The sequence below is a fragment of the Jaculus jaculus genome, chromosome 5 (genome assembly GCF_020740685.1).
Source record: "Jaculus jaculus isolate mJacJac1 chromosome 5, mJacJac1.mat.Y.cur, whole genome shotgun sequence".
NCBI classification, from domain to species: Eukaryota; Metazoa; Chordata; class Mammalia; order Rodentia; family Dipodidae; genus Jaculus; species Jaculus jaculus.
The window spans coordinates 101,574,476-101,600,310 of NC_059106.1; the positions used below are offsets into that span (position 1 = coordinate 101,574,476).

The 25,835-nt window shown below is 40.6% G+C and overlaps 1 protein-coding gene across 7 annotated transcripts in view; it reads left to right on the forward strand.

Moving 5' to 3' along the window:
- The window catches only part of Pde4b (phosphodiesterase 4B), a 467,475-nt gene that overhangs the window by 377,139 nt on the left and 64,501 nt on the right, over window positions 1-25,835 (forward strand). Inside the window, exon 6 of one of the 7 annotated variants that reach the window (XM_045149401.1) lies at window positions 13,272-13,390. The exons of 5 other annotated variants lie outside the window; for them this stretch is intronic. In XM_045149401.1, coding sequence (XP_045005336.1) covers window positions 13,272-13,324 — 53 coding nt within the window. In that variant the 3' untranslated portion in view covers window positions 13,325-13,390. Of the gene's footprint in view, window positions 1-1,490; window positions 1,506-13,271; window positions 13,391-25,835 lie in introns of those variants that run through there. One more of the 7 variants, XM_045149399.1, reaches the window with a different exon arrangement.

Sequence of the window (25,835 nt, forward strand, 5' to 3'; positions counted from 1 at the left end):
ACCATTGGCCATGCTCAGCAGAGGAAGGAGGAGACACACATCCCGTGTTTTGTTCTTATTATCAGTTCAAATAAGCCAAGCAGATTTTTCCTGTTATTTTAATATTTATCAGCGTATGACAAAGAGGTGTGTTTAAATAGAAGCTTTAAAGGGGAATGAATAATAAATGACTTGAGGCAAACAGAACAGAAAACCAGAGTACTGCTTTAAAACATATTTTTTCATGAAAATAAAAGACCAAACTTTCATTTGTAAGTACTAAAATTTCACTCATGTTTTTCTATTGAACTCTAAAGTAAAAAAAAAAAAAAAAGAAGAAGAAAGAAATCCATAACAATTTAAACAAATTTAGTAATGATGCCATTTACAAAGCCTTACCAACTTCAATTATACACAAGCAAGTATGGGAGAGAAGCTCCTTTTCTTAAAAGATGTGCCTCCTTTTGTCCTTCTCACATCCTTTTCCTTCTTCCTTTTTTACTATTCCTCCTTCTTCTTCCTCCTCCTCCCCTTCCTCCTCACCCTTTCCTCCTCTTCTGCCTTTCTTCTTTGTCCATACAAATGACGGAACTACAATTCACTGTAAAAGCTAATTGTAAGGCACCAAGGTTACATTTATAAAGTTATTCTTATAAATTGATGATTAACTGAAACATTCAGTGAAGAAACCCCTCACTCAGAAATGCCTTTCTTCTCATTATTGAACCAAGGTAAAACATACAATTCTCTGGACTCAACAGAAATTTGCTTCTGTTTTTATTTGGCATAATTGCTTCCTTTTTGCACTGACAGTAGTTTTATCATAGAACGTATGCAACTCCTGGCTAGCATGTCTCTCTTCTTGGAGCTTGAGCTCCCAAAACAGGAGCTAAACTTACTTGTCTTTCACTCACAGTGTACTAACAACATTTCCATATGTGAAAACAGTAAATGTTGAAGAGTCTAGGAGAACTACAATAAATTTAGACTGTCCTTAAAGGAAAATGCTCACAGAAGTACCATTTAATAATGAGTCAATGTGTCTGTCAATGAAAAGTGTCTCGTGTGTTTTACCTTTATAACCCCAATCCATTATTGCATTTGCATGGCAAACACGTCAAGCACAATCTCCTGCTACTTGGACATGTCCGAGATCACATGTAGAATTAAGCCTGAGAAATTGACATTTTGCCCACTGAGTAGGAAGAGTGAAGTAGTGGGAGATTTTACACCAAGAAGAACACTGTAAAAGGTACATACTTCCAGGTATACAGAGCAAGATGGCCAGTCCTTCTGGGTGTGCCTAAATGCTAATACTGATAAATTTTGTGGGCACCATAATTAGTTTCACATTTTGCCTTTTTGTGAGGATGAATTTAGCTATATGTGCACATCTGAAATGTGTTGGCCCATGTGAGCCACAGCCTTAATTGAGAAATTTTCAGTGTTACAGGAGTCTGAGACCCATTTCTTCTAATATTCTTCCAGCCAGTCTGGAAGAGAATGATTCTACCAACTGACAAAAGGTAAGAAGAGCCCCTTTCTCAGGAAACCTATCTCTCCATGTGGGCTCCCTTGCCTGTCTTCACTTGACTGTGACTATTTCTGATATCTAGGTGGGTGGACCAGAGGCAGGGTTTGCTTAGGAATGGACAAGATTCTCATTGCATTGTCTTTTACTTTGAGTAACTCAGAAAATCCAGACTTAACCAGCCCTGCCAATGCTTGGGAGGAGACTGATAATGTATGCATGTGCCAAGGATCTCCCGAGAACCCCAGTAATAGCCTGAAAGCCAATCTGTCTCAGATGACTGGAGAAGGATGGAGCCCAGCACAAGCAGAACCTTTGCTTGCTTTCTGAATTAAGCAAGAACTGTCAGGAAGGATTACAACATTTAGAGTAAATAGTAAGAAAATCAATCTTGTTACCAAAGGCTGTGACAACTTATGATCAAGAGGGCCTGGAGGAATTTACAAAAAGAAAATTAAAAATTGAAAAGAAAAGAAAAAGAAACAAGCAAAAGGGAAAACAAAAAATATCAGTCGTTTGCTTTAGAGTTTAGAATGGTGTGAACTGAGTTACTTAATTACCCACCTTCTTGAGTGTTTTAGACAGCCTGCATGCAAAATGATTGGATAATGCATTAGAGAAGCTCCAGTAATTCTGAAAATAATTCCTCACCTGGTTATTTTTTAAGAATTGCTTTTTTATTTTAATAGCCTTGTCATACAAGTTTTTCCCAGAGCATCAACATTGAGCCATTTGAGTCAGTTTGCAATAATACATGTAAATCTAAAATTAAGTATGGGGAATTGCAAAATCATTGACAAGTCAGCTAAAGTGTGAACAGTTAAAATGTTACCATTGAGCAAATGCTGCCAAAAATAATGCCTTGTTTATTAATGGCTAGTGTCACTAGTTCAGACTTAAATTTATACATTTAACACAATTACTTTTCTGTATTAAAATGGAGCTGAGGAGACCAGCATCTGATCTCTCTTTGGCTGCATGAAACTTTTGAGTTCATTCCGTTGTGACTCCACATCATGTTTTTATCCTGCTGAGAAGCACCATCCACCCTCTTCCCCTGAAAGCTGGAATCATGCATGTTAGTAAGTATTTCAGTTATGCTATTGACGTCAATGGATTCATTAAATAGACTGCTGGCCCTCCCAGAGGCAAGTCACTGCCAGGGATCTAGATACAGACATGCTTTTTACAAAGTCAACCATCAGGCTTTGCTACAGCAGTAAGCCAGATAAAGAGAAGTTTATACTGTAGCAGACCCTTTTCCAAACAGTTTCTTTCTCTTTTTTATTTTTATTTTTTGCATTTTAGTTCCAGTCTTTCTCTTTGGTTAAAGTAGACTCGGAGACACACGTAGGTATTATTGCCTGAATGTTTTAGATGCAAAAGCATCTCCTGTAATTGATACCATGTAGAAGATACCCAACTTCTAAAAATGAATGTCTTCTTTTGCTCTGTAAAGCCCATATTGATGTCATAGAGGCATAAATTTTCTATGGCAGGTCACTATTTTCTGCTACTCAGGCTGTGTTGGACATACATTTCCTTGAATAAACAGTTTCCTTCAAACACACACACACACACACACACACACACACACACACACACACACATACACACACTTTGACATTTCCTTCATGGCTCAAAGTTGCAACCCCTCAACTATGAAATCTATGAGCTGGACTTGATGCAGCCATACCCTGATGTAGCACTAGGGCCTGTAGTAAAAAGTGGAGGAGGAGGTTAAGAAGAAAAACTGCTTCTTGTGGCTTACTCATCTGCAGCCATACTCTCACAGGAGGCTGTCCACGTGCCTGTATCTTCCCAAACCACAGCTGGTGCCTGCCTCAAGCCTGGTCATGCAGCTCCCAGGCGTGTCAGAGAAAGCCCTTCAGTACACAACTGCTTCTCCCTGGGTATGCTTGACAGCTCTGTTTACCTGTGCAGCTACAGGAGTGACAGCCAGAAATTCACTCCACACCTGGACTCTTCCATTTCTAGCACTTCTCCAGATTTGGCTCTCAGAATGTACCATAGTGGCTATAAAATCCATCTCTTGCTTCAATCCCTGTTCTTCCACTCCCTGGACTGCCCCTCCCCTGACTTATAACCAGTGAAGTATATAAATGCTAGACTCTGAACACCTTTGCTAGCTCTTTTTGGTTCATCTGAGAGCCAGCATGTTACTCCTTTACCACTGTCCCTTTCCTGCAGTCCGGGCTTTGAGGAGCACTGTCACCATCCTTTCATTCTCTCTCTTAAGGCATGCAAGCCAGCTCCTCTATTCTCCCCTGTAGTCTCTCCTCCTCTCCTGCCTTGCTGTCCAGTACCTAAACCGTCCAACCTGGTTTACTGTCCTCAGTTGTTACCCATTCCAATCCAGCCTTCTTTCTGGTTCTAGAATGCTTCTGTTAAATCCAGCTATGGCTATGTTCTCTTATTTGCTCTGCTTGGCTTTTAAGATAAGATCCAGTCTTCTTTCCAAACATACAGACCCTCAGAACTTTGCTCCTCACTCTTCATCTGTTCTGTTCTCCTCCACTGCTCCACTCCACTGTGTAGCCCATGGCTTATATTTTTGCTCAGGCTGGTCTTTCTTGTGGGCTGCATATTCACATAGTCAACTAAGGTCTTGCTTGCATCACTAACACTGTAAAGAAGTATTTTATGTTCTCTAATTATTGAATTCTAGAAAAGATGCATATATATTCAAGGGGCCTATACAAACATAGTATATGTCTGGCAAACACTGCATTGTCTAAACTATATCACCATCTGTAGAGTTTTTTGCATCCTTCAAGACCAACTGACATCTTCATATTTTCCTCAGCTCTTAATTATTATCTCAGAAACCCTTACTCTTAATTATTGTCTCCAAGTCTCAAAATTGCACTTGAAATATTATGCTGTGATTATTTACCTAATTTTCTCACCTCCTAAGCCAAAATATCCCAAGTTCATTTATTAATCCTTATCTTTTATATCCCCAACTAATAACATAAGGCATAATAGATGCCCAATGAGTCGTTATGGAATAAACAAATAGAATGAATACTTTGCCTGTAGCCAAATAATTGGAGAAGGATTGAGATATAGCTTTGGCTTTGTTCAGACCTGCCTAAATCTCTGCTGACTCTCCAGGCATGTGCACAGGGCTGACATCTCTAGCTAACTTTGACTGCATGTAATGTTCCAAACTCTTGAACTGCCCTCATTATACCTCTTCAGTGAGAAGCAATAATGATAGATCCTGGAAAGATAGCTCAGTTGGTTATGTGCTTACCTTGTAAGCATGAGAACCTTAGTTTAATCTCCAGAACTCACATAATAAAAACTTGGGCATAAAGGCATGTGCTTGTAATCACAGCACCTCAGTGGTGGAGACAGATCCCTGGGGAAGCTAGAAAGCCAGTTGATCCTATTGGTTAAGCTCTAGGTTCAGTGAAAGACCCTGAATCAGAAAAGTGGACAATGCCCAAGGAACAAATTCCAAGGTTATCCTCTGGCCTCCACATGCATGTGTAGCCCTACTCCCACACCAACATACAGACATATATACATACAAAGATAACAGGATATAATAAAACAAAATGATTAAAAACATGTCTTATGATTCTATGCAGGATTATTCTCTTAGTACTCATAGTGCCTGGCACAGAGTAGGTACTTAAGTAGCATATCAAATTGAATTGGGAATCTCAATCAATCTTACAGGTAAGTTATTGTTCTGGGAACTTGGTTTTATTGTCTAAAAGTAGGTATTTTAATATTCTATCTCATAAGTAAAGCTATGTGGCATGGTTATGAAAAAGACATAGCACCTGTTTCAATTCCAGCTTAATCACCAAGTGATCTTGGGACAAATGACTCATTCATCGTGGTTACCTCATCTTCATAATTGTGATGCAAAATATTGTATGGATTTAATATCATGACATAGGTAAAACACTGAGAAAGTTCCAAGCTTACATAGCATGCTTCATATGACTCCCAGCACATGACAGGTGGTCAGTATGGAAGAGCTAAGAGTCAGGCCATCTGTCAGTAGAGAACCTAAACAAAAGGCATAATTTGACCTTCCTGAAGGTCTGTCTCACTTCCCTGTACAGTAATGCAGTAGGTCTCCTAATTTGCAGTCTTGTTTTTCTTGGTTTCAGTTATTCTGAGCCAGTTGTGGTCCAAAAGCATTAAACTGAAAATTTCAGGAAAAGAAATTTCTAAAGTTTTATATTACATGTCCTTCTGAGTATCTTGATGAAATTTTCACTATACTGTTACATGGTGCTTGGGATGAATCACCACTTTGCTCATCATGTCCACACTGTATAATCCATCTGCCTGTTAGTTATTTAGTAACCATCTGGGTTCTGAGATTGATTGCTGAGCTATCACATTACTTGTCTTTATATAACCCTGACTTCCCTTCATGCAGTAATTATTACATTTTATTGTCAATGGCTTTGTGCATAACTTATAAATTAAACTTCATCACAGGTATGTACACAAAGGGACAAAAATGGCATATACAGCACTCACTAGTACTATCTGTCATTTCTGGCATCCACTATGGGTCTTGCTTAGAATTTATCCCTGCATATAATGTAATATGAAAGGAAAAGCTTAAGATACTTCATCGTGAAACCGTGAAAATCTGGTTACAAAGAAATTGGGTTAGAGTTGAAGACAGGACTTGTTAAAACACTTGGGAAGCTGAAGGTGGGAAGCAGGAGGGAGAAAGCAGATCAGAAGCAAGAGAAGACAAATAGGTATGGCTGTTACTCTTAACAGCAAAATGCAAAGAAGTATGGCAAGTGATTTAGGATTCTGACAAACTGGAACTTGGCTAACCAAGGCCAGATAGGATGTCACTTTTTAAGATGTTTGTGTAGCCATAAGTTAACTGTAGTTGTATTTAAATCCAGCCTGCAGGGTTGGTGCATACCTGTTCAGGCACAGGTTTTGCAGTCCCAGCTGCTCAGGAGGAATGTTGACTCCCAGCTGTTCTTGAGGACCAGACAAACCCAACTGGCAGAGCCCAACATGAGTGAGGGCATTGTCTCCTTCAGGAAAGACTCCGTGCTAGAGAGTGCCATTCTGCCTCTTTATTCCCCTTCCTAAGAAGTGTTCTGACTTGGTCTTCAAGAAAATTAATATAGAAATTTTCTAGGAGAAAATAGAAGAAGGAAGGGGACATCTAAATTCCCCTTTCTAACCCTACCTCCTGGAGACAACATGATACTGGGGCCAGGGATGCTGCTTCTTGCTTCTTACCAGTCTTGGTGAACACTTGTAGGTGTTGCCTACAGAACTATTCTCAGAAGCCATGACCATTTCAGGGAACAGTCTTTTAGCCAAGAGAAGAGAAACAAAGCAGGGACTGTCCCCTTGAAATAGAGAATAGTCAACAGAGCTCACTGGATCTTAGCTTGTTTTATTGACTTACAACCAGTCAGAGTCGTGACAAAAATCAAAAGTGTCCCTCATTCAGTATCCACCAAGTGAGCTGGGGCTGTGGCCATCATCCAGTTCATTCCACTGATTGAGACAGCCAGGTCAGATTCTGTGGGCTTTTGCTGCACCCCCAATTTTACTGTGGGCTTCACATTTCCAGGGTCTGGTTTCACTGGCCCTAGGTATTTCTAAGCCCCACATTCCTGTTGCTGGTTGCAGAAGAGGAAAGGAACAAGTTGTGACTTTCTATGTAAAGGAACCTATGTGCTATGTCCCTTAACAGTTCATGACCTTTCTTCCAGTCTGCACCTGTTGCGGTCAGATTTGTGTTGCTGTAGAAATCGCCCAACCAAGAGCAGCTTGTGGGAAAAAAACAGGTTTATTTTGGCTTACAGGCTTGAAGGGAAGTTCTACGATGGCAGAGGAAAATGATGGCATGAGCATCACCCCCTGGCCAACATCAGGTAGACCATAGCAACAGGAGAGTGTGCCAAACACTGGCAGGGAGAAACTGGCTATAATACCCATAAGGCCGCCCCCAACAATATACTCCTTCCAGGAGGCATTATTTCCCAAATCTCCATCAGCTGTGAACCTAGCATTCAGAACACCTAAGTTTATGGGGGACACCTGAATCAGACCACCACAGCACCACAGTCCATGATAAGAAAGCCTGGACTCGTGGCACTCACATCCCAGCAAATACTAGGTGAAGATGTGTGTGAGTGCACATTTGATAACTGCAAAGAAAGAAAATATTAATTTGTTTCACTTTTTTCACCTGCAAAAATTGGGAATAAGAAATTACAGTGGTAGTATCATTTAAATGTGTTATTATATGCAATCATTTATAGCCACATCTGACACCTAGAATTATTTAATTTGGGCTCTAATTATTGTTATCTGTTATTGTGAAGAATAAGAGACAATTTTGAGCTCTGTAAACAAGTGATCTCGAAATTGAGATCTGAACACTAAACTAGAACTTAGTTGAGGGAGAAATCAACACCTCAGAGATACTTTAGTCAGAGACTTGGATCTAAAGCCATACTGAGGAACAAGTCCAGAGAAACTGAGAGAGGCCATGGTGGGCAGAACATTTACAGATCATGGCAGATGTATAAACTTTATGGTCAATTTATTTGGTAGTCATGGAAAAGTTTGGAAATGAGAATGATATGAGCTAATTTGGATCTTAAATACAGAACTTTTAAGTCTGGATGACTAGCACCTCCTGTGTGCTTCTAAGACTTGAACCTTCTCCATCATAATAGCCACTCCTGTCCCTCCCTTCCACCTCTCAATGAAGAAGGTGAGGTCTGGAGCTAGACTTTATGTGTTTAAGTCCAGTTTTAATCCTTTCTTTAACTATATTGTGGATGAATTCTCAGCATTTCTGTATCTTTTTTTTCAGCTGTATAATGGGAGATAATAACTGAACCTACTATATATAGGTATCATGAGATCAAAATTAGTTAATTGCTATATAAAGTGTTTAAAACAATGGCTGGCACATAGAAGGCACTAATAGATGCTAGTTGTGATTTTAGCTTTTTAAATATTTTTACGATGCATAAATGTAAATGTGTACAGTATATATGTGGGGGTTGGAGGGTAACCTCCAGTGTGATTCCTCAGATATCCCATCCACCTTTTTTTGAGATTTCTGTCAAAAAGCTTGCTAACTAAGCTAGACTGGCTGACCAGTGAGCCTCAGGAATCCTCCTGTCTCCCCAGCATTAGGATTACAAGCACATGCCAACACATCTGGCACTTTTTGTTTATGTGTGTTCTGTTGATCAAACTCAGGTCTTCATGTATATGAGGCAAACACTTTATTGGCAGAGCTATCTCCCCTGTCTACTAGCTGTTTTTAATGGATAATTGCCTGCTTTTTTGACTGTTAACATCATTATACTGTTTATTCATGTCCAAACAAAGACAGGTATTCACTCAGTTTTTATTGAATAAAGAACAAGAATGAATAAGGCAAGAGTGGTAGTGCAATGAACTGCAAGTTCTAGGAGAAGAACATTGCTGACCTCTTCAGACAATGAAGACTTTTTGACATCCTGATAAGGAAGGGTTTCCTTCTTGGAACAGAGAAATGGAAGGACCTTGCAACTGTCCACTTGCTACAATATAGCTTTGGGAAATGTGAAACAATGTCCAGAGGAAAAAATGGATTAAAAAATCTATGATGACAATCTAGATTGCCATCTGCACAAACAGAAATTAACTTGTGAAAGAACTATTCTCCTCTTCAACTGTGTGACTGTTCCCCTGGATGGCAAAGGCAAGCTTCAACCTTCAAGTCCTCTCTTCACAGTCTCCAGGACCACCAAAAGAACCAGCCATCTCCCCTCACATGACAAGATGACTCCTGCTCCCCCTGCACTGCTAGCAAGGCCTTGGGTGAACAAGGGCTCAGTAAACCTGGGGTATGAGCACTAGAAAAGACTTCACATGTTTGTAAACTCCAAAACTTTGTGGTATTTGGTAAAAGAATGCCAACAATACTTCCTTCATGCAACTACCCACAACCACAGAAACTCCTCTAGAGCTCTGCACGCTGCCGTCAGAGCCACATGTATCTGCACACGTACTCCCTGGGTGCTTGCCATTGCTCTGTACCAAGAGAACTAAGGTTTCTTCACGTGCTTCTTTTCATTTTTGTCAGCTCAATTACTCTCTGTCCTCACAGACTAGCTTTTCCATTAATCCTTTCCTCTCTTATCATAAGTTTAACTTCGGTACCACTCATTTAGCACTCCTTCTATGCCTCTCCTTTTGTATAGTCTTCATGAATTCAAAGTGTTGCCTCTGGAAAGCCACCCTGCTAGGCCTGCATACTGTTGTCATTTTCCACTTTATTCAGTTGGTATCTCATATATGTGTCTTCTTTTCCCATATTGTTTACCTATTTGTTCAGATTTTATGTGTTCATTAAACTGCATCCTTTAATTATGACCTGAAGCTGGGGATGGAGAAGTATTCTTATGAATAAGAGCCACACCATGATCTTGAATTTGCATAAGGATCATATATGGCAATATAGTCTTCTTTAAGTTTCCCAAACTAGATGTCACACACACATACAAGACACCTGTACAGAAACACTTACATGCATGTTAAAATTAAATAATGAGTTTCTTTAGTCTTCCAGTTATCACTTTCACCTAATGATTCAATAATGAGTACTATGCATCTAGCCAAGCTGATGCATCAAGTTGATCATCAAAGGTACCAAGCAAACACCAAAAAAAATACCTCAAGCCAAGTCTGAAAATATAACTCAGTTGGTAAGTTACTGGCCTTGAAAAAATGAGGACGTGAATTTGATCTCCTACCCACATAAGATGCAAATTGTGGTTCCTCATGCTTGTATTCCCAGCATTGGGGAGGTGAAGACAGGATGATCCCTGGGGCTTGCTGCCAGTCTAGCCTAATTGGTGAGGTTCAGACCAATGAGAGACTCTGTTTCAAAGGAATTAAACTGCATTCCTGACATTTACTCTTAGTTTCTTCTTCCTGCCTCCACATACACATGAATACACATGAGCCAACACATACATATGTACATGCATGCACACATATACATACATGCACAAAAAAGGAGTCAAACTAGAATTCTGTTACAGATATGATATATAAAGTCCAAGGAAATAAAATCTCTAGCACTTTGCTGAACTTGATAGTAGGCAGCTCTCCCCAGCCCATTCTACTCCTTAGTTCCCAGTTTGAGTTGTCACTCCTGGGTTCCAGTAAGGCCTTCAAACCCTGAGGCACTGAGCTGTGGCTGGATTATTTTATATCTATGGAGTCCAGATAGAGAAAAGAGAACACTAAAGGTAGCTCAGTTCAGAGAGTGCAGATGCAGACTTCATCACAAGGCAGAGTAGTCTTTAATACAGGTGCCTGGGGTGACACCACTGTAGCATTCTTACATGACAGTATAGACTGTCCATAAGCCTGGATACCTGCCTTACTTCCAGAGCAGTTTTCTCTTCCCTCCACTCTTTACCACATTCCTCCTTTATTTTTTCTATTTTGCTGTTTATTTTCCACCAATGAACCTCTTATTCCTCTTTCCCTCCTACAGAACCCCTTGTTCCCAACTAGCCCCACTTGTACTTGATATCTCTCTGGTGAAATTAAACTAGTTGTACTTGCATGAGCATGGGAGGGGGATTATTTCCTGGAAAATGGGTAATTTGCCAGTGGCAAGACTACTAAATAAAATGACTGTCCTCCAGCAGCCATTAACTGCCAATAACATCTCAGTAAGGAATGAGGTCTTCATAAACAGGATAGAATGTGACAGGCCTAATCGCGTACAGGTCTTGTGCAAGTAAACTCAGCTACTGGGACATTGTGAGTGCAACAGCCATGTCCTGTCCAGAAGAAAGCATTCCACAGCACTACTTACCATTTCACCCCCTCTTCGATAATGTTCCCTGAACCATTGAGTGGGTGATAAAGGTGTCCCTTTTAGCACTGGGCTTGGGCTTGGGCCTTACCAACACCAATGGTGCATACACTCTTACCAACGCTGTTTCTGTATCAACGTTTGTGCAGTGATGAATGTGTTTATTTCTCAGACCTGGGGCATGCGGGCGGCAGCAGGCCCAGTGCCACCACTGCCCGCTTCCATGGAGCCACAGCCAGGGCTCCTCCAGGACTGCCAAAAAGAAAAATGAACTTTTAGACCAATCATCTCAGAAAATCACTGAATAGCCATACACCTCAGCGTATGAAACAAACAACACCCAAACTCCAGACCTCACTTAGCTAAAGATATTTCCTGGCCATCACCACTGGGCACTTGGCCAACGCAAACTGCCCCACACTGTCAGTTCTCACTGGACCGCAGGACTCCTTTCTGGTGCAGGAGTGGGACCTGCTGGGCAGGTGCAGACACACCTTGCCCTCCTGAGTGGGGGGTGCCTGGGCAGCTGGCAGGTGCAGACACACCCTGCCCTCCTGAGAGGGGGGATGCCTGGGCAGCTAGCAGATGCAGACACACCCTGCCCTCCTGAGAGGGGGGGAATGCCTGGGCAGCTGACAGGTGCAGACACACCCTGCCCTCCTGAGAGGGGGGATGCCTGGGCAGCTGGGAGGTCAGGGCTCAGGGAGCAAGTGCTGCATATGTCCCTCCTCAGTTTGGGGGGATGAAAGGAAAGGGGCTAGGCCTAGAAAGAAAAGAAAGGCTCCTGAGCCCTTTTGTGCCCCAAAGTTTCTACTCCTCAGTCACAGTGGATGGTGCCGATATTGCTGAGCCTGTGGAGTGATGCCAGGAACAAGGGATGTAAGGGGACCTGACCAGAGCCTCAGGCTGACATTCCAAACTAGGGACAGGTGGGAGTTGTGGGAACTGAGGCTGCCCAGGACTCCCTTCCTAGGATGCCCCAAGCTTCAGCTACCCCACTTTAACTTTCTACCAGGTGCTCCTCCCCATACCTCACCTTATCTTGCTATTTATTGCTGTAATTTATTGACCTCAAAAATGCTGCATAACAGACCTCATCTCAGACAGAGAGGGTTCCCAGGATCCCCCCTCCATTTGATGGGGACCTCTTGGGGTCAGGTACTGAGGGGCACCTCCTTGTGTCCCATCTTCACTTGTTCGTGCCCCAGCTTGGTCTCCAGCCCTTTTGCAAATACCTCAAGGGGGATGAGGAGGGATGGGGTATTTCTGTTTTGTTTAATTGGAACTGGAAGAGGATGTCCTTGATGCCCTTCCCAAAGCAGAGGATGGACCCTGGGATCGCACTCCTGTACTGGCCATCGCCATTGTCATGCGTCACATTTGAGTTTACTCCCTCCAGAGTTTGGATACATTCAGGTTGGAGCTGCAGGTGCGCCATGCTCTAGTGTCAAGTGATTCACTGTGGCTCGCCTCTAGAAGTGTGCAGTCTTCATGTACAGTGACAAACTGTTATTTTATGATCTTTTCATTAAAAGCTTGATTGAAAAAAAAAGTTATTGGATTGTACAACTGAGATGGTGAAATAGGTGATATGTAAAATCTGCCTCAAACCTGTTGTTTAAAACACCAAACCCACTCTGTATAGTAGGTACTCCTCTTATTACCACTTTATAAATGAGTCTATTGACTTTTCTAGATGGATCCCAAATTCCTTCTGTCTGGTCCTGAGCCCATGCTCTTGACCACTGTTCACATTGAATCCTCCCTGTTAGACAAAGTGGTCATGGAAATAAGCATAAGATGAATGCTATTAGCACATTATGTATAGAACAAGTGTTTAGTTGTCTATCAAAAAAAATATAGTTGATTCTGATTTGTCAGCAGGAGTTATCCAGACGGAGTGGAGGGAAAGGGAAGGAAATGAAGTGAAGGACTGAGTGAGTGGCCCAGGCTGGAAATTCCAGGAGCTTTTCCAGAGCTATGGGAAGAGCAGAAGAGGGAGACAAGGTAGCCAGACAAAGTTGTACTTTCCTCCTACTATACTTTCATTTCTCTGAAGATGCCTTTGGTTCTATTAACAGAGAAGACAAAGAACAGATATCTTCCTCTCCTTCAGCAAACAGTTTCCCATCATAAACTTTGTAATTCAGGATGTAAACCAAGTCTAACAAACTCACCCAGCCAGATGGTTAAATAAATAAATGCTAAATAAATAATGGTAGTTTTTCTTCCCTTAACCACAAGTCCCTGCAGAAGATGTCATGTGCTTCTGGTAATTGAAGCTTAATAGTCAGTGTTTCTTCCTGGGTAAATATGAGGGAAAGACTAAGCATTTGTATTTTAAAGAATTAGAACTTTGATTTTGTTTTATATTTTCTATCTTGATGCCTATCAGAAATATAGTCACGAATCACAGGTGAGGGAGCACACTTAACATTTCATCCTTAATTATGAAATGCTATTAACACTCTAAGGCAGAAGCATAGCCCACAGCTTTGGCAGACGCAGGACCAAGTGACGTAATAGGGTTTTTCCTGCATTATTTCCTATGACTGATACATTGTGGTCTTAATGTGCCTGCCACATTGTGAAACTTTATTATTAGTAAATCCACATTTTCCCAAAACAAATCAGATGGCCTAGCAAACAGTGGTATTTGCTGTGTGTACATCTAAAGTGGTGTTTCATCATTTCCTCACACCAAGGCACTGGTAAGTCCCACTGCATTGGTGAAAAAAAAAAAGTGAGAATTTACAGTTTGCCTGTTTGGGCAACATAAACATAGGACAATTTGTGATAACAGTCAGGACTCTGTTCCACAGGGGATGATAGCGAGCATATGGGGCTATGAGTTCTTTAGGGAAGACAATATTGAATCTAGAAATCCATAGGACTTAGCCCATGTGTTCCTGGGTTTTTGGGCCCACCATGGTCCCCCAAAGGCATCCTAGGCAACCGGGGTGGTAAGCACAAAAGTAAATGACTTTCCGGAGATAGTTTTGGTGAACAGTTCTCTTGGTTTATTGTTTGGGAAATGGGTTTATAAGCATGTGAGGGCAAGGGGCAGGGCCCTAATGGGATTGGATGTACGAGATTCATTGCTGATGTCTAATTAGCATATTGGGACATTCATTCCAGCACATAGGCAATGAGGGGGGTTGGTGAGGGTCAAGTAATCTAGGGTCTCAAGAGGATGGGCTGTGAAGGTGCTGGCTGATAAGGAGCTTCTTATGCATCTGGCCAAAGGTCACAGGGCTATGGGCAAAGCTTAAATTCAGGCGTGCTGGGCTTGGAGAGGGAGTGGCCTCCTGTATCCAGGGGTTCTTAGGGGTGCCTGGCAGCTCAGACTCCTCTCCTGAAGTCTCCAGCCTGTGACTGGCAGTGCCTGACATGTGTGGTTAAAAAGAATTGCAATTAACTTCTGGTTTTATGATATTTAGTCTTTGAGTCACTGTCCCCCCAAAGCCAAGGAAAGCTATTGTATGACTGACATGGTAATTAAGTATTCGAGATTGAAGTAGCTTGCAGAAATCTTAAATGTAGCAAAACCAATACTGCTACCCCTGTTAACCTCCTTAAGAACTCAGCCACAAGCCAAAGGACCCTTCTGATGTGTGTAAAAGGACCCTCATCACTGTGAGTAACTGCAAATTAGCCTCAGTCTTCAAAAAGCACAGTTATCACCAGTGGGGATAATACTTAAAAGTGGCGCATTTATGTTTAAATGACAATGGATGGTAGTTTTCTTCTCACTGAAGATTTCAGAGCTGTTCCTTACCCTCCACTGTTAAGTTGAATTAGACTCTACAGCCCGACAATTTAGTTGAACTCTATTAGAAAAGATGATAGGCATTGAGTTTGATGTCCAAATCTTCCAATGACCTGTGTAATATCTGGATCACAAACTCCCTGAGAATGTTGTCTGGCTACACATGGTGTATCAGTGAAAGCAGTAGTGTCTAACATTTAACAAACATGTGAATATTTTTTTTAATTTTATTTATTTATTTATTTATTTGAGAGTAACAGACACAGAGAGAAAGACAGATAGAGGGAGAGAGAGAGAATGGGCGCGCCAGGGCTTCCAGCCTCTGCAAACGAACTCCAGACGCGTGCGCCCCCTTGTGCATCTGGCTAACGTGGGACCTGGGGAGCCGAGCCTTGAACTGGGGTCCTTAGGGTTCATAGGCAAGCGCTTAACCGCTAAGCCATCTCTCCAGCCCAAACATGTGAATATTTATAAGCATGAAAATTAACAGTACAACTGTAAGTGTATTCCACAGGTGTAGAGAGATGACTCCAATTGTGATGAAGAATCCAGGAGCTTTCTGGCCTTAGTAAGGAAGATTCTGGACCGTCCTTTATCAGCTCTAAGATTTTCAGAAATAACTCCACTCTGCCTCAATTTTCCAATCAGTAAAATTAATAAGAATAAGGATAATAATGATGCCTACCTCCTAGCCTTGTTCAAAGGATTAAATGAATATTTATATAGTTCTTAGACTGGTATGTATTATGTTCCATAAACAAATTTGTTAAATATAAATAAGTAAATAATGTATTTGATGAAAACTAACAAACATTAATATTTGAAAAGATGCTGAAAGTGTTGAAGAATTTTATGCTTGTCCTGGTCCCTGGCTTGTTCTAAGTACACACAAAGGACATGATTGTAAACTGGGTGTCACCACCTCTCTGAAGACCCAGAAGATCTTGTGGGCTATAAATAAAAGAAAGGCTTTATTAAGGACAACTGGACCTGTGCTAGAAATTAAATGGCCAATACAAGGAGCTCATGAAAGAGACATATGCACAGTCCAGCTGAAGCAAGTATGAGGTCACTGTCTTAAGTAGCTCCATCTTCTACAAGACCTGGGCCCATTTCTGGACAAACATATATTGTGGTCCAGCTTCTTAATTAGTGTGACCAACACTCTGCTTCAGTTCTGTGGTTTCAGCTACTCAGATGGGCACTCTGATGGTTGCTGAAATAGTCCCTTCTTTATCCATAAAGTATTTATGGATATACCATGCGTGTTGTTAGGCAGAAGTAAATAAAATAGAATAGGCACTATTTGAATGAAAAGGGAAAACAGAACATAAACAAAAAAGCAATTTTGGCAAGTGCTTTGAAAGACATTAAGAGAGTGAAGCAATAGAGAACAGTAAAAAGCAAAGATGGAGTTCAGGCAAGAATATAGGGAAGTGTCTCCAAGGAGAAAGCATTTCACATAAGCTAGAGAGCTAAGAAAGGACACAGGAAGCATAATGTTCAAAGTCTGAGGATAGCATATCTGAGGCCCTGTGCTGGAGTCACTGCACTAGGATTGAGAGGTAGAGAATAGGTCAATGGCATATGGGCAGAGCATGGGTCTTACAGCTCATGATCAGCAGTCTGGGTAGAAGAAAGCAAATCAGAAGCCACATGGGAAATTGGAAAAAAAGAAAAGAAAAATATAACAAATTTTGTTTACATCCTCTTAAGCTTTAATGGGGGGGAAAGACAAAGTAGTGAGAGGAATGTTGAAGCAAAGTGGCATTGAGAGTCCATTTGAGATCCAAAATCAAAAACATAAGGTGAATCAGAGTGTTGTGATGTGCAGCAGCATTCAGTCATCACGTATCAGTGGCTGGTGAGTTGGTATTCAGATCAGAGGCAGGAACCACTTCCAGTGTCAGGAGTAGTGACTGAGTACAGTACCATTCCCTAGTAGTACTGGGAGAATGATAGGCAGTCATCCAGAGGACGTAGCCTGGTGGAGAATGTCAGGGATTGATATTTATTTATTTATTTATTTATTTATTTATTTATTTATTTATTTATTTGATCTTTATGTTTAGAGGTCTAGGCTGGCACTGTCCTCAGCTACCAACAACTTACTAGATTTCTCTCCATGGCAAGGGTCCCTCCTCAACTCAAGAATTCACCACCAGCTGGGTGTTGTGGCTCACACCTTTAATCCTAGCATACAGGAGGCTGAGGTGAGAAGACTGCCATGGTTTTGAGGTTAACTTGGGCTACAGAATTAGACCTGCCTCAAAAGCAAACAAAAAAAATCATTTATCATCAGCTTCCCCTAAAGCCAAGATCTCATGGATGAGAAGGTGAAAAGTCTTTACTTGATGTGGACAATGATAGCATTAGGCATCGTTTCCTGAACCATTGCTCTGTATAGGAACCAGCTAAGCACATTCATATACAGCAGCTTCCTGAACTCTAAAACAACGGGTGATCCTTAGAATCTCTGTGTCACAAGTAAGAGACTGAATTGTTAGAGATTAAATATTTTTTTCTACAGCAAGAAGAATAGTAACCAAGTTGAGAAGTGAAGAGTGGGAATCAGACATTCTGACCTGAATCCAAGCTGTCTCGACAAGGACTTGTACAATCAGCACACCCTCACAAGCACAAGTTTCAAGCATTGCCATAGGGTATAATATGCTGCCACCATAAATTTTACTCAGAAAACGTATAGTTTTATTTTCAATTCTATTGAAACTTGGTTTTGCTCTCCCATGTTCTCATTGGGTGTGATTAGAGAAATAATAGATTTTATTCATGTTTTCTTCTTTCCAGAGTCTGCTAAAGAGAAAAGTTTGTGATTTTTTTTTATTTTAATTTTTTTTCAAGATTGGTGACCTGTGTTAGGAGAATTTCCCCCTCAAGTCAAATGTGCTGACATGTGACTTAGCAAAAGCTGACCAACACAGATTCTTGGGGAAGTGATGGCCTGATCTTTTCCAACCATGTAAATTCAAATTGATATTTGACCTTTACAGCAAGTACTAGATAATTGAGGTCAATAAAGACAATTTATTCTCAATATGTTGGGTATCTGAGGTGTACTAATGGTAAACTCTTGTCAGTGTTCCAGTTAGGTGGTAGATGCCTCTGGGGTGGGATTTCTCTAGATGAGGTATCACACAGATTTGCATGGACCACACACACTTTCCACACATGTCTAGAAAAACAGTGCATGAAGTTTTGTTCTGGGTTAGCCCCTGCTTGATGCTCTGTGAATTAGCACTTAAGAACCATTTAGTAAATGTCCTTGAATGAATCCAAAAGGAATTTCTAGGGGAACCCCCAAATCCCACTCTGTGAAGTAATAGAGACAAAGGTGTAACACAGGGTGTGCTGTGTGACTCAGGCCTGGCTATGCTCGCAGTGATTCATTTGGAGGGAAACATCACTGGGTCAGAGAACTTTTTACAGGCCTCCAACTTTCTCACAATCATTTGCAGCTCTGTTTTGTGTATATGTTCTATTCTTACTTCTTTAAGGTAGAAATATTTGCTGCTTATCAGAAATCCCCCTAATATTGGAGTTTTTCTGTATGGCCACTTGAGAGTTATTAGACCATGGACTTTGGAATGTGAAAAATGTTTAGGGAAACAGGACATGTTTGTTTCTGGTGGCCTCTCTGTCTCCTGAAGGAAATGATGGGCTACAGGTTCCCAAAGGGACCTGAACATGCTTATACAGTAAATGGAGTAGGTTTGTGGCTTTCAGACTTTTTGATTATGTCTAACAATAAAACATATATTTTATGCAAAGACTTAGCCCCTACATGTCTGGTGACTGGCTGTTTATGAAATAACTCTTTTGCTACATATTAGGTCTGATATTTTCTATTCTATTCCACTCTATTCCATGCTGTTCTGTTGTCTTATTTTTGTTTTAAATAGATGCAAGCTAAGACCTTTGACAACTGGATCTCTAAGTGAATGTTCCTACATCTGTCTTATCTGCAGTCCTTCCCCCGCACCCCCTGGAAATACACATGCTGATAAAATACAATACATCCAATTTGGGAGAACATTTCTCTCACATTCTATCTTTCTTGTCCAAACACTTGCAATCCCTCAAACACTACTGTTTTTTTCACTTTCCTGCTGTCTGCTCAGAGCACTCTAGTACTTTCCCACTCTGCTTCCCAAGTTAACTCTGGCTGATTATGTCTGTAATCTGGGGTGGTCAATGTCCCTTCCTTAAAAGCTGTGGAGGTGTTTTGTTTTTTGTACTTTTCTCTGGGGTACATCTTGGTCTCAGCCTTACCATGCTATGTTGATAATCCATTATTTTTTTTTCTCACTTGCTAGATTCCTTGAAGGCAGAAGCTATATTATTTTATGTCCACATGGACTGAGCTAATGCTTAATAAAAGCCTTATTAACAATTTTGGATTAAAAAAAAAGACTCTTCAGTTTGTAGGCACTTAGTATGCACAGAATTGACTACTCAGTAAGTAGTTTGTTGAACACAATGAGAAGCTTGCTTTCTTGCAGAATGCTCATTTGTATTGTTCCTGGGATGCTGGCTCTCACTAATGTCCTTTCTGCTGTAGCTGCTGTTGGTGGTGGGAGGTAATGTTGCCAAGTACTTAGGAATTCAGGCTTTAGAAATGTGCAGAATTATACCTGAATTCTGTTTCATCTGTTATTACTACTTGGTAATACATTATTCAATTGTGTACAACTCAGTTCTCTTGTCTGCCAAACAGGAAAGATAGCTATTGTTGTTCATTGTTAAGAAATGACATGCGTGCTTCATAAAGACAAGACTTTCTGCATGTTAATTTATTCCCAAAGACTCAGAGAGCAGCCTGCACTTTTGTTGAATCAATCAATTAGTGTTTTGTTCATGCTAGGTACTTCTTTGAAGGCTCATAGCAGCTCTTATTCACATGATCCTAGTCTCCTCTTACATAGGATTCTTTGAAAAATACATGATGTTCCTTAAGAATTACTTAGAACTTGTGGGAACAGAAGTGAGCCTCCCATTTGCATTGTGACTCCGCCTGAGTTCAACATGTGGTGATAAAAGGTGCAGGTAGAAAATTTTTCTTCCACAGAATGTTGTTTTGCAGGTTGTTGGGCTTTCAGAATTCAATTCAGTCATTTCAAGACTATAGGATCCTGTGAGAAATATACTAATCTGTTGCTGAGTCACCACTCAAGGGCATGTGACTCTCCTCTTCTCTGGTCTCTTTGGCATATATCCATTAGACTAGCTTTGTGCACTGCGAGTTATATCTGCAAAATCTGATTTAACTACTTGGGGAAAATCACTAAATTCGATCTTGTTCTTGGAGTTGTTTAAGTCCCTTCCTTGATAAAGATCTGCTGTAAGATCTAGAATGATGGAAAATACTTCAAGCCCTTTACTGTGCTCCACTCCACTAGTGGAGGTTTATATTCTGGGATTTCATAAGGATCCTTTCCCATTCCCAATACTTGGTTTGTTACAAACCACTTCAGCCACATAGCAAAGGGGTTGTTTATATATTTTCCATTTCATAAGTTACAGACTTCTCTACATTTTACTTTTCTACCTGAAATAAAACAAATTTTGATATATATATTTCTCAAATATTTTAACAAGTCAGACTACAAAAAAGGAAGACATTGCTTCATTTTTATAATTCACTGACTATAGATACAGAATATAGTATAGATGAAGAGGTCCTCCTCTTCTCATACATTTATCTGGAGTCCTTTCATTCTAGAGCTCTTTCAGTAAGAGGACCAAACAATTCATGTTTTAGTCCATTGTGTTTGTTTACATTTCATAGGTAGAAGAACAGGATTAAAGCACACCACACACCCTGATGTATATAAAAGTCTGCTCAAAGCCATCTCATTAATTTGTTAGTGAACTTGGGTACCGTGAAAATTCCTCCCCATCATAAATTCTTCATATATGTTCTGAGAGAGAGCACACACAAGAAAATGGTGAAATGTACAACACTATGTGAATTAAATATTTTTGAATGGTCATCAATAGAACAAAGAATTTCTATTCTCAGGTTTATTTTTGTTTTCATGTTTTCTGAAGGCACTATAGTCATCTTGTGCTGGATGGTACTCTTATTATGATATTGAAAATAGGAAGAGGAGGCTCATACTTTTGGAATTATGAGAAAGGGAACCTTACCTATTCTGGTAGTTTGCAAATGTATGTAACTTGGGTCTCCAGCTGCCTGGCTGGAGGATGTCACTGGAACCAGATCCTGGGTTACAGTACTAAAGTGACACTGGGATTGGAAGTGATTCCAGCACAAATGTATAGAGAGCAGTCTATACTCTAGCGGCTTTGTATTTGCTGGTACTAGTGTTTTGCTTGCTGCAGTTTTTCTCTCTGTTTGGATCTATGGAAGTAAGCAGTTTCTTTCATTAATGGGACTTCCCTCAGATCTACAAGCTGAAATAAATGCTGTTCTCCCAAAAATTGTGTCTGGTTTGGATGTTCATCCCAGCAATGTGATACTATGTGATACTGACACACCTCACTTAAGTGTTTCAATGATAGGAAACAGAATACTTCATAGAAAGGTAGAGCTATCTGGAAAAAAAAATAGGATGACTAACATTTCCAGAATCCCTATTGTAAGTGTGATGTGCTTTACTTGTCTTTTACCACCCCATTTTGAAACTAAAGGGAAGATTATTTTATCAGTTTAGTGATAAATTAACTATGGCACATCATAGAAAAGAAATGTGTAGCCTTCATCCACTTTTCCAGACTCTCAGAACTCTCAGAGGGCAGCATCTGGACTCAAACTGTACCTCCTTACCTGTGCTTTCTACACCAGCCACATAAGGTCCAGCACCTCATGTCAGCCTGTCCCATCACCTGACCAGTGGGACAGGGGCCATAGTTGATCTCCTTTAGATTTTCAATTCATATATTTCCCTGGCAAGTTGAGGGACCATGTTCTACACAACAGAACTTGAGACCCCATTCTCAGCTTCTTCTCTCAATGATTCCTCTAAGGTCTTACACAGAGCTGAAAACAATTAGAGAAGTGGATACCATTGGGTTTATAATGGCCATTTCTGGAGAACTTTTTAAAACAACAATAAATTAAAATGCCAAGTAACATTCCAGAAAAAAAAAACATGCTATAATATGAATTCACAAAGGTTTGAACATTGAAACTTAAGCAAATGTAGGTTGCTTTATGCACAAGCTCAGGCATAGACAAGAATATCTTTTCTCCAATATTCTTGCTTTTTTTCTTCTTTAGTCATGTGAGAGTTTAAAGAATTCTAGCTCATTTTCAAGGCTGTCAGGCTTATGCTACAGCAAATAGAATAGGTAGTAAAAGCCAATAAATAAATTCACTATCTGTGGCTTTTTGTTCTTTTCTTTGCAAATCTTCCTGAGAAAGATACTGATCACAAAAGCAAGGATACCAGTTTAGCTCTGAGACTGCTTCCCCCACTGAGTGTTTTCCTAGGTAAAGCCTGAAGTACTATACTGGATGGACTCCTTGTTTCTTAACCACCTGGGAACTGAAGACCACACTACAATACAGTAGAAAGAAGCACTGTCTCTGTACTTAGAATCTGCTGAGATAATGGACCTTTAATACAGTGGACTTCTGCATCCTCTACCCCATTGCCTCACCTGTGAGGGGAGAAGTGGACTGCTGTGTCCTCCACTCTACTGCCTCAACTGTGAGAGGAGCAATTTGTAGTGGTTTTTCAGTGCTCACAGAGCTATAATGAAGGATGGGCTAGAATCTACATATTCTTACTTCTGGTTTTGAATGCTTCCAAGCCCCAACCATTCATTGATTCATGCATTCATGTAACACTTACAGATGTCAACAGTGACAGAGGTTGTAACTTCAAAGATGTATTAGGTACAGACCCTGAGTTTAAGACCCTCATGCTGCCCTTAGGTTGCTCATGATTTCCCAGATGATCTGAGCTCTATTAGAATGGTGCCCATATACCAGGGAAGTCTTGCCACCCTGGTTGGGGTAGGCAGTCACTAGTGGCCAGGTAGAGCCCCATTTCTAGAAGCTAAACATAGTCTTCATAGACAGCCTATTGTCTTGATCTTTTCACTCTACTACTAGGGTTGACCACCCAAGCATAGCATTAGTAGAGAATGATATTTAACTGGGTAAATTATTACTAGAAGCTTCATTTTGTCCTGAGAGAGAGGAAGAAAGAATGTGTATGAATACATATCAAATATGGATTTCTGAGACACTCAGTAAAACAGGGCTCATCAGTGGGTCACAGTACAAGCTACAACTATATTCTAGGTTTCCCATAGCTTCAGAGTTTACTGATCTATCAATTTTAGATAGACAAGTTTTCTTTCAGTTGATAATTTTTAATAATTTAATAATACAATTCTATTTTCCTGATATTTTGAGACCCACCACTTGGAACTTTTCATTTGACCAGCAAACCCTTCCCCAGAGCCTGCTGTACCCGAGCCCTATAAGGTAAAGTCATCATCAAATGAGTCACCGAATTCTCAAGTCACTCTCATACTCTTGTCCTTGTCATTTCCACTCCTTTTGATCCTGGGGTTAACAATCCTTGAAGCTGTAAGCTCAGAGGGACTTAGGGCTGAGGCCCTCTGTATACAATGAACAGAGCATAAAGTGGTGGTGGCCAGTCTTCTTGCCACAGGAACAGCTTAATAACAAGTTTTAGAAACACAGAAGGTATTTGGTAAGCATTTCTTTTTTTTTCTTCCTTCCTTTGTTTTTGTCTTTCTTGCTGTGAGGCTGAGGACCATACTTGGACCTCATGTATGCTGAGCAAACACTCTATCATTGACCTGCATCCTGAGCCCAAGAGAAACAATTTTTCTTAAACATGTAAATGACATGATAAAATACTAACAATGAAATAAAAAATATTGCATTCATTATAAATTTTACCCAAAATGAGATCATAAACCCATCTATCCTATAGCATGTCCTCCCCATGGCTAGGATAGGGTTCCTTTCCAAAATAAAGGATTGGAAGTTATACCCTTGTAAGACTGCTGCTGGATATCTCTCAGGTGGTGACTTCAGCATACAAGTGATATATGACAATGGGACTTGTAACTTGAGAGAAATGCATCTTCAGGGCTTGGAGCTATGCATGATGCACTTTATCTAAGAAATGGCCATTAGCCTTCTGATCCTTAGCATTTGGGATCAATTATAGTAAGCTAGTACCACAGAGGGATCAGGACACTCATGGCTGAGGAAAAATGGGCAAAGCTAAAATGCTTCCAAATTGTAGTACACTACCCATATTGGTTTGTGGAAGGCTTTTAAAAAGCCTAAAATATCCCATTAAATTTGGAGATGGGAAATAATGGAATTGCACATTAAATCCACACCTAGCCAAAGAGCATTACTTCCCAGCTGGATGATGTTCACTTGCTCCATTTGCCAAAAAGGAAAAAAAAAAAGAAAGAAAGAAAGGAGAACCAAAAAAAAAAAAATGACAGTTTTCCTAGTTTTCTTTTTTTTTTTTTTAATTTATTTATTTGAGAGCGACAGACACAGAGAGAAGGACAGACAGAGGGAGAGGGAGAGAATGGGCGCGCCAGGGCTTCCAGCCACTGCAAACGAACTCCAGACGCATGCGCCCCCTTGTGCATCTGGCTAACGTGGGACCTGGGGAACCAAGCCTCGAACTGGGGTCCTTAGGCTTCACAGGCAAGCGCTTAACCGCTAAGCCATCCCTCCAGCCCTCCTAGTTTTCTTAATGGTCATGCTGCTGCTCTCCATTACTATAGTATGGGCTGTGGTGCTATGTGACCTGGGAGAATCTCAGAACTTGTCTTTTGATCATCTGTTTGATTTACTGCCAGAAGATGATATTAAAATTAGCTTGCCTTAGCTGAGAAAATCTGGATGGGCAATGAGGAATGGAAATAAGGAGTGCCTTGGGTGTGGCTGTAATTAGAAAAATAATCCCTTGTATTTTAGAGGTTGCAAAGCACTTTCCCAACCATCGTCTCACTGAACCCCTACAAAACCCTGCAAGGATATTCTTAGCACTGCTTGACAAATGGGAAATGTGGTGTTCCAGAAAGTGAAATGATGGGTCAGGGCTTGGCAGTAAAAGAAGCAGACCAAAATCAAAGTTCTGGCATCCTGTGTAATACCCCAGAAGGTGATGAAAATCTACTATAAGGCTCTCTAGCAATACTCTGATATAAGCATTAACAAGAACCCTGGTGCTTTTCTTTCTGGATCTTCACACCTGCTCTTCTTCTGGCTCCCATCTCCAAACTTCATTAACATTGACCCCTTGATGTCTCAGCTGGTATCACTTCCCCCAAGAGATCCCAAGGTGTTGTTAGAGATATTGTATTATGGGTTACTATGTTACTCAAAAATTGTCTCTACTCTTGGTACCACGCTAATTAAGCAGCCTGTGTAACCTATACCTCCATGTTGGTACTAAGACTAGTTATTCACTACCATTATCAGGAGGTTATGCTTTTCACTGTTGCCACCCAATACCTATCACAGTGGGGTCTGGGTAAATACATCTTAAGTAAATGCTATGCAACTGACTATAGGCAGAGGGGATTTTCTTTTTCACTTCCTTTTACCCTCAATGGCAAAAGGAGATTAAAAAATCCTTCTCTACTCTACCCTTAGCTTTATAAAGGTATAATGTAAAATAAAA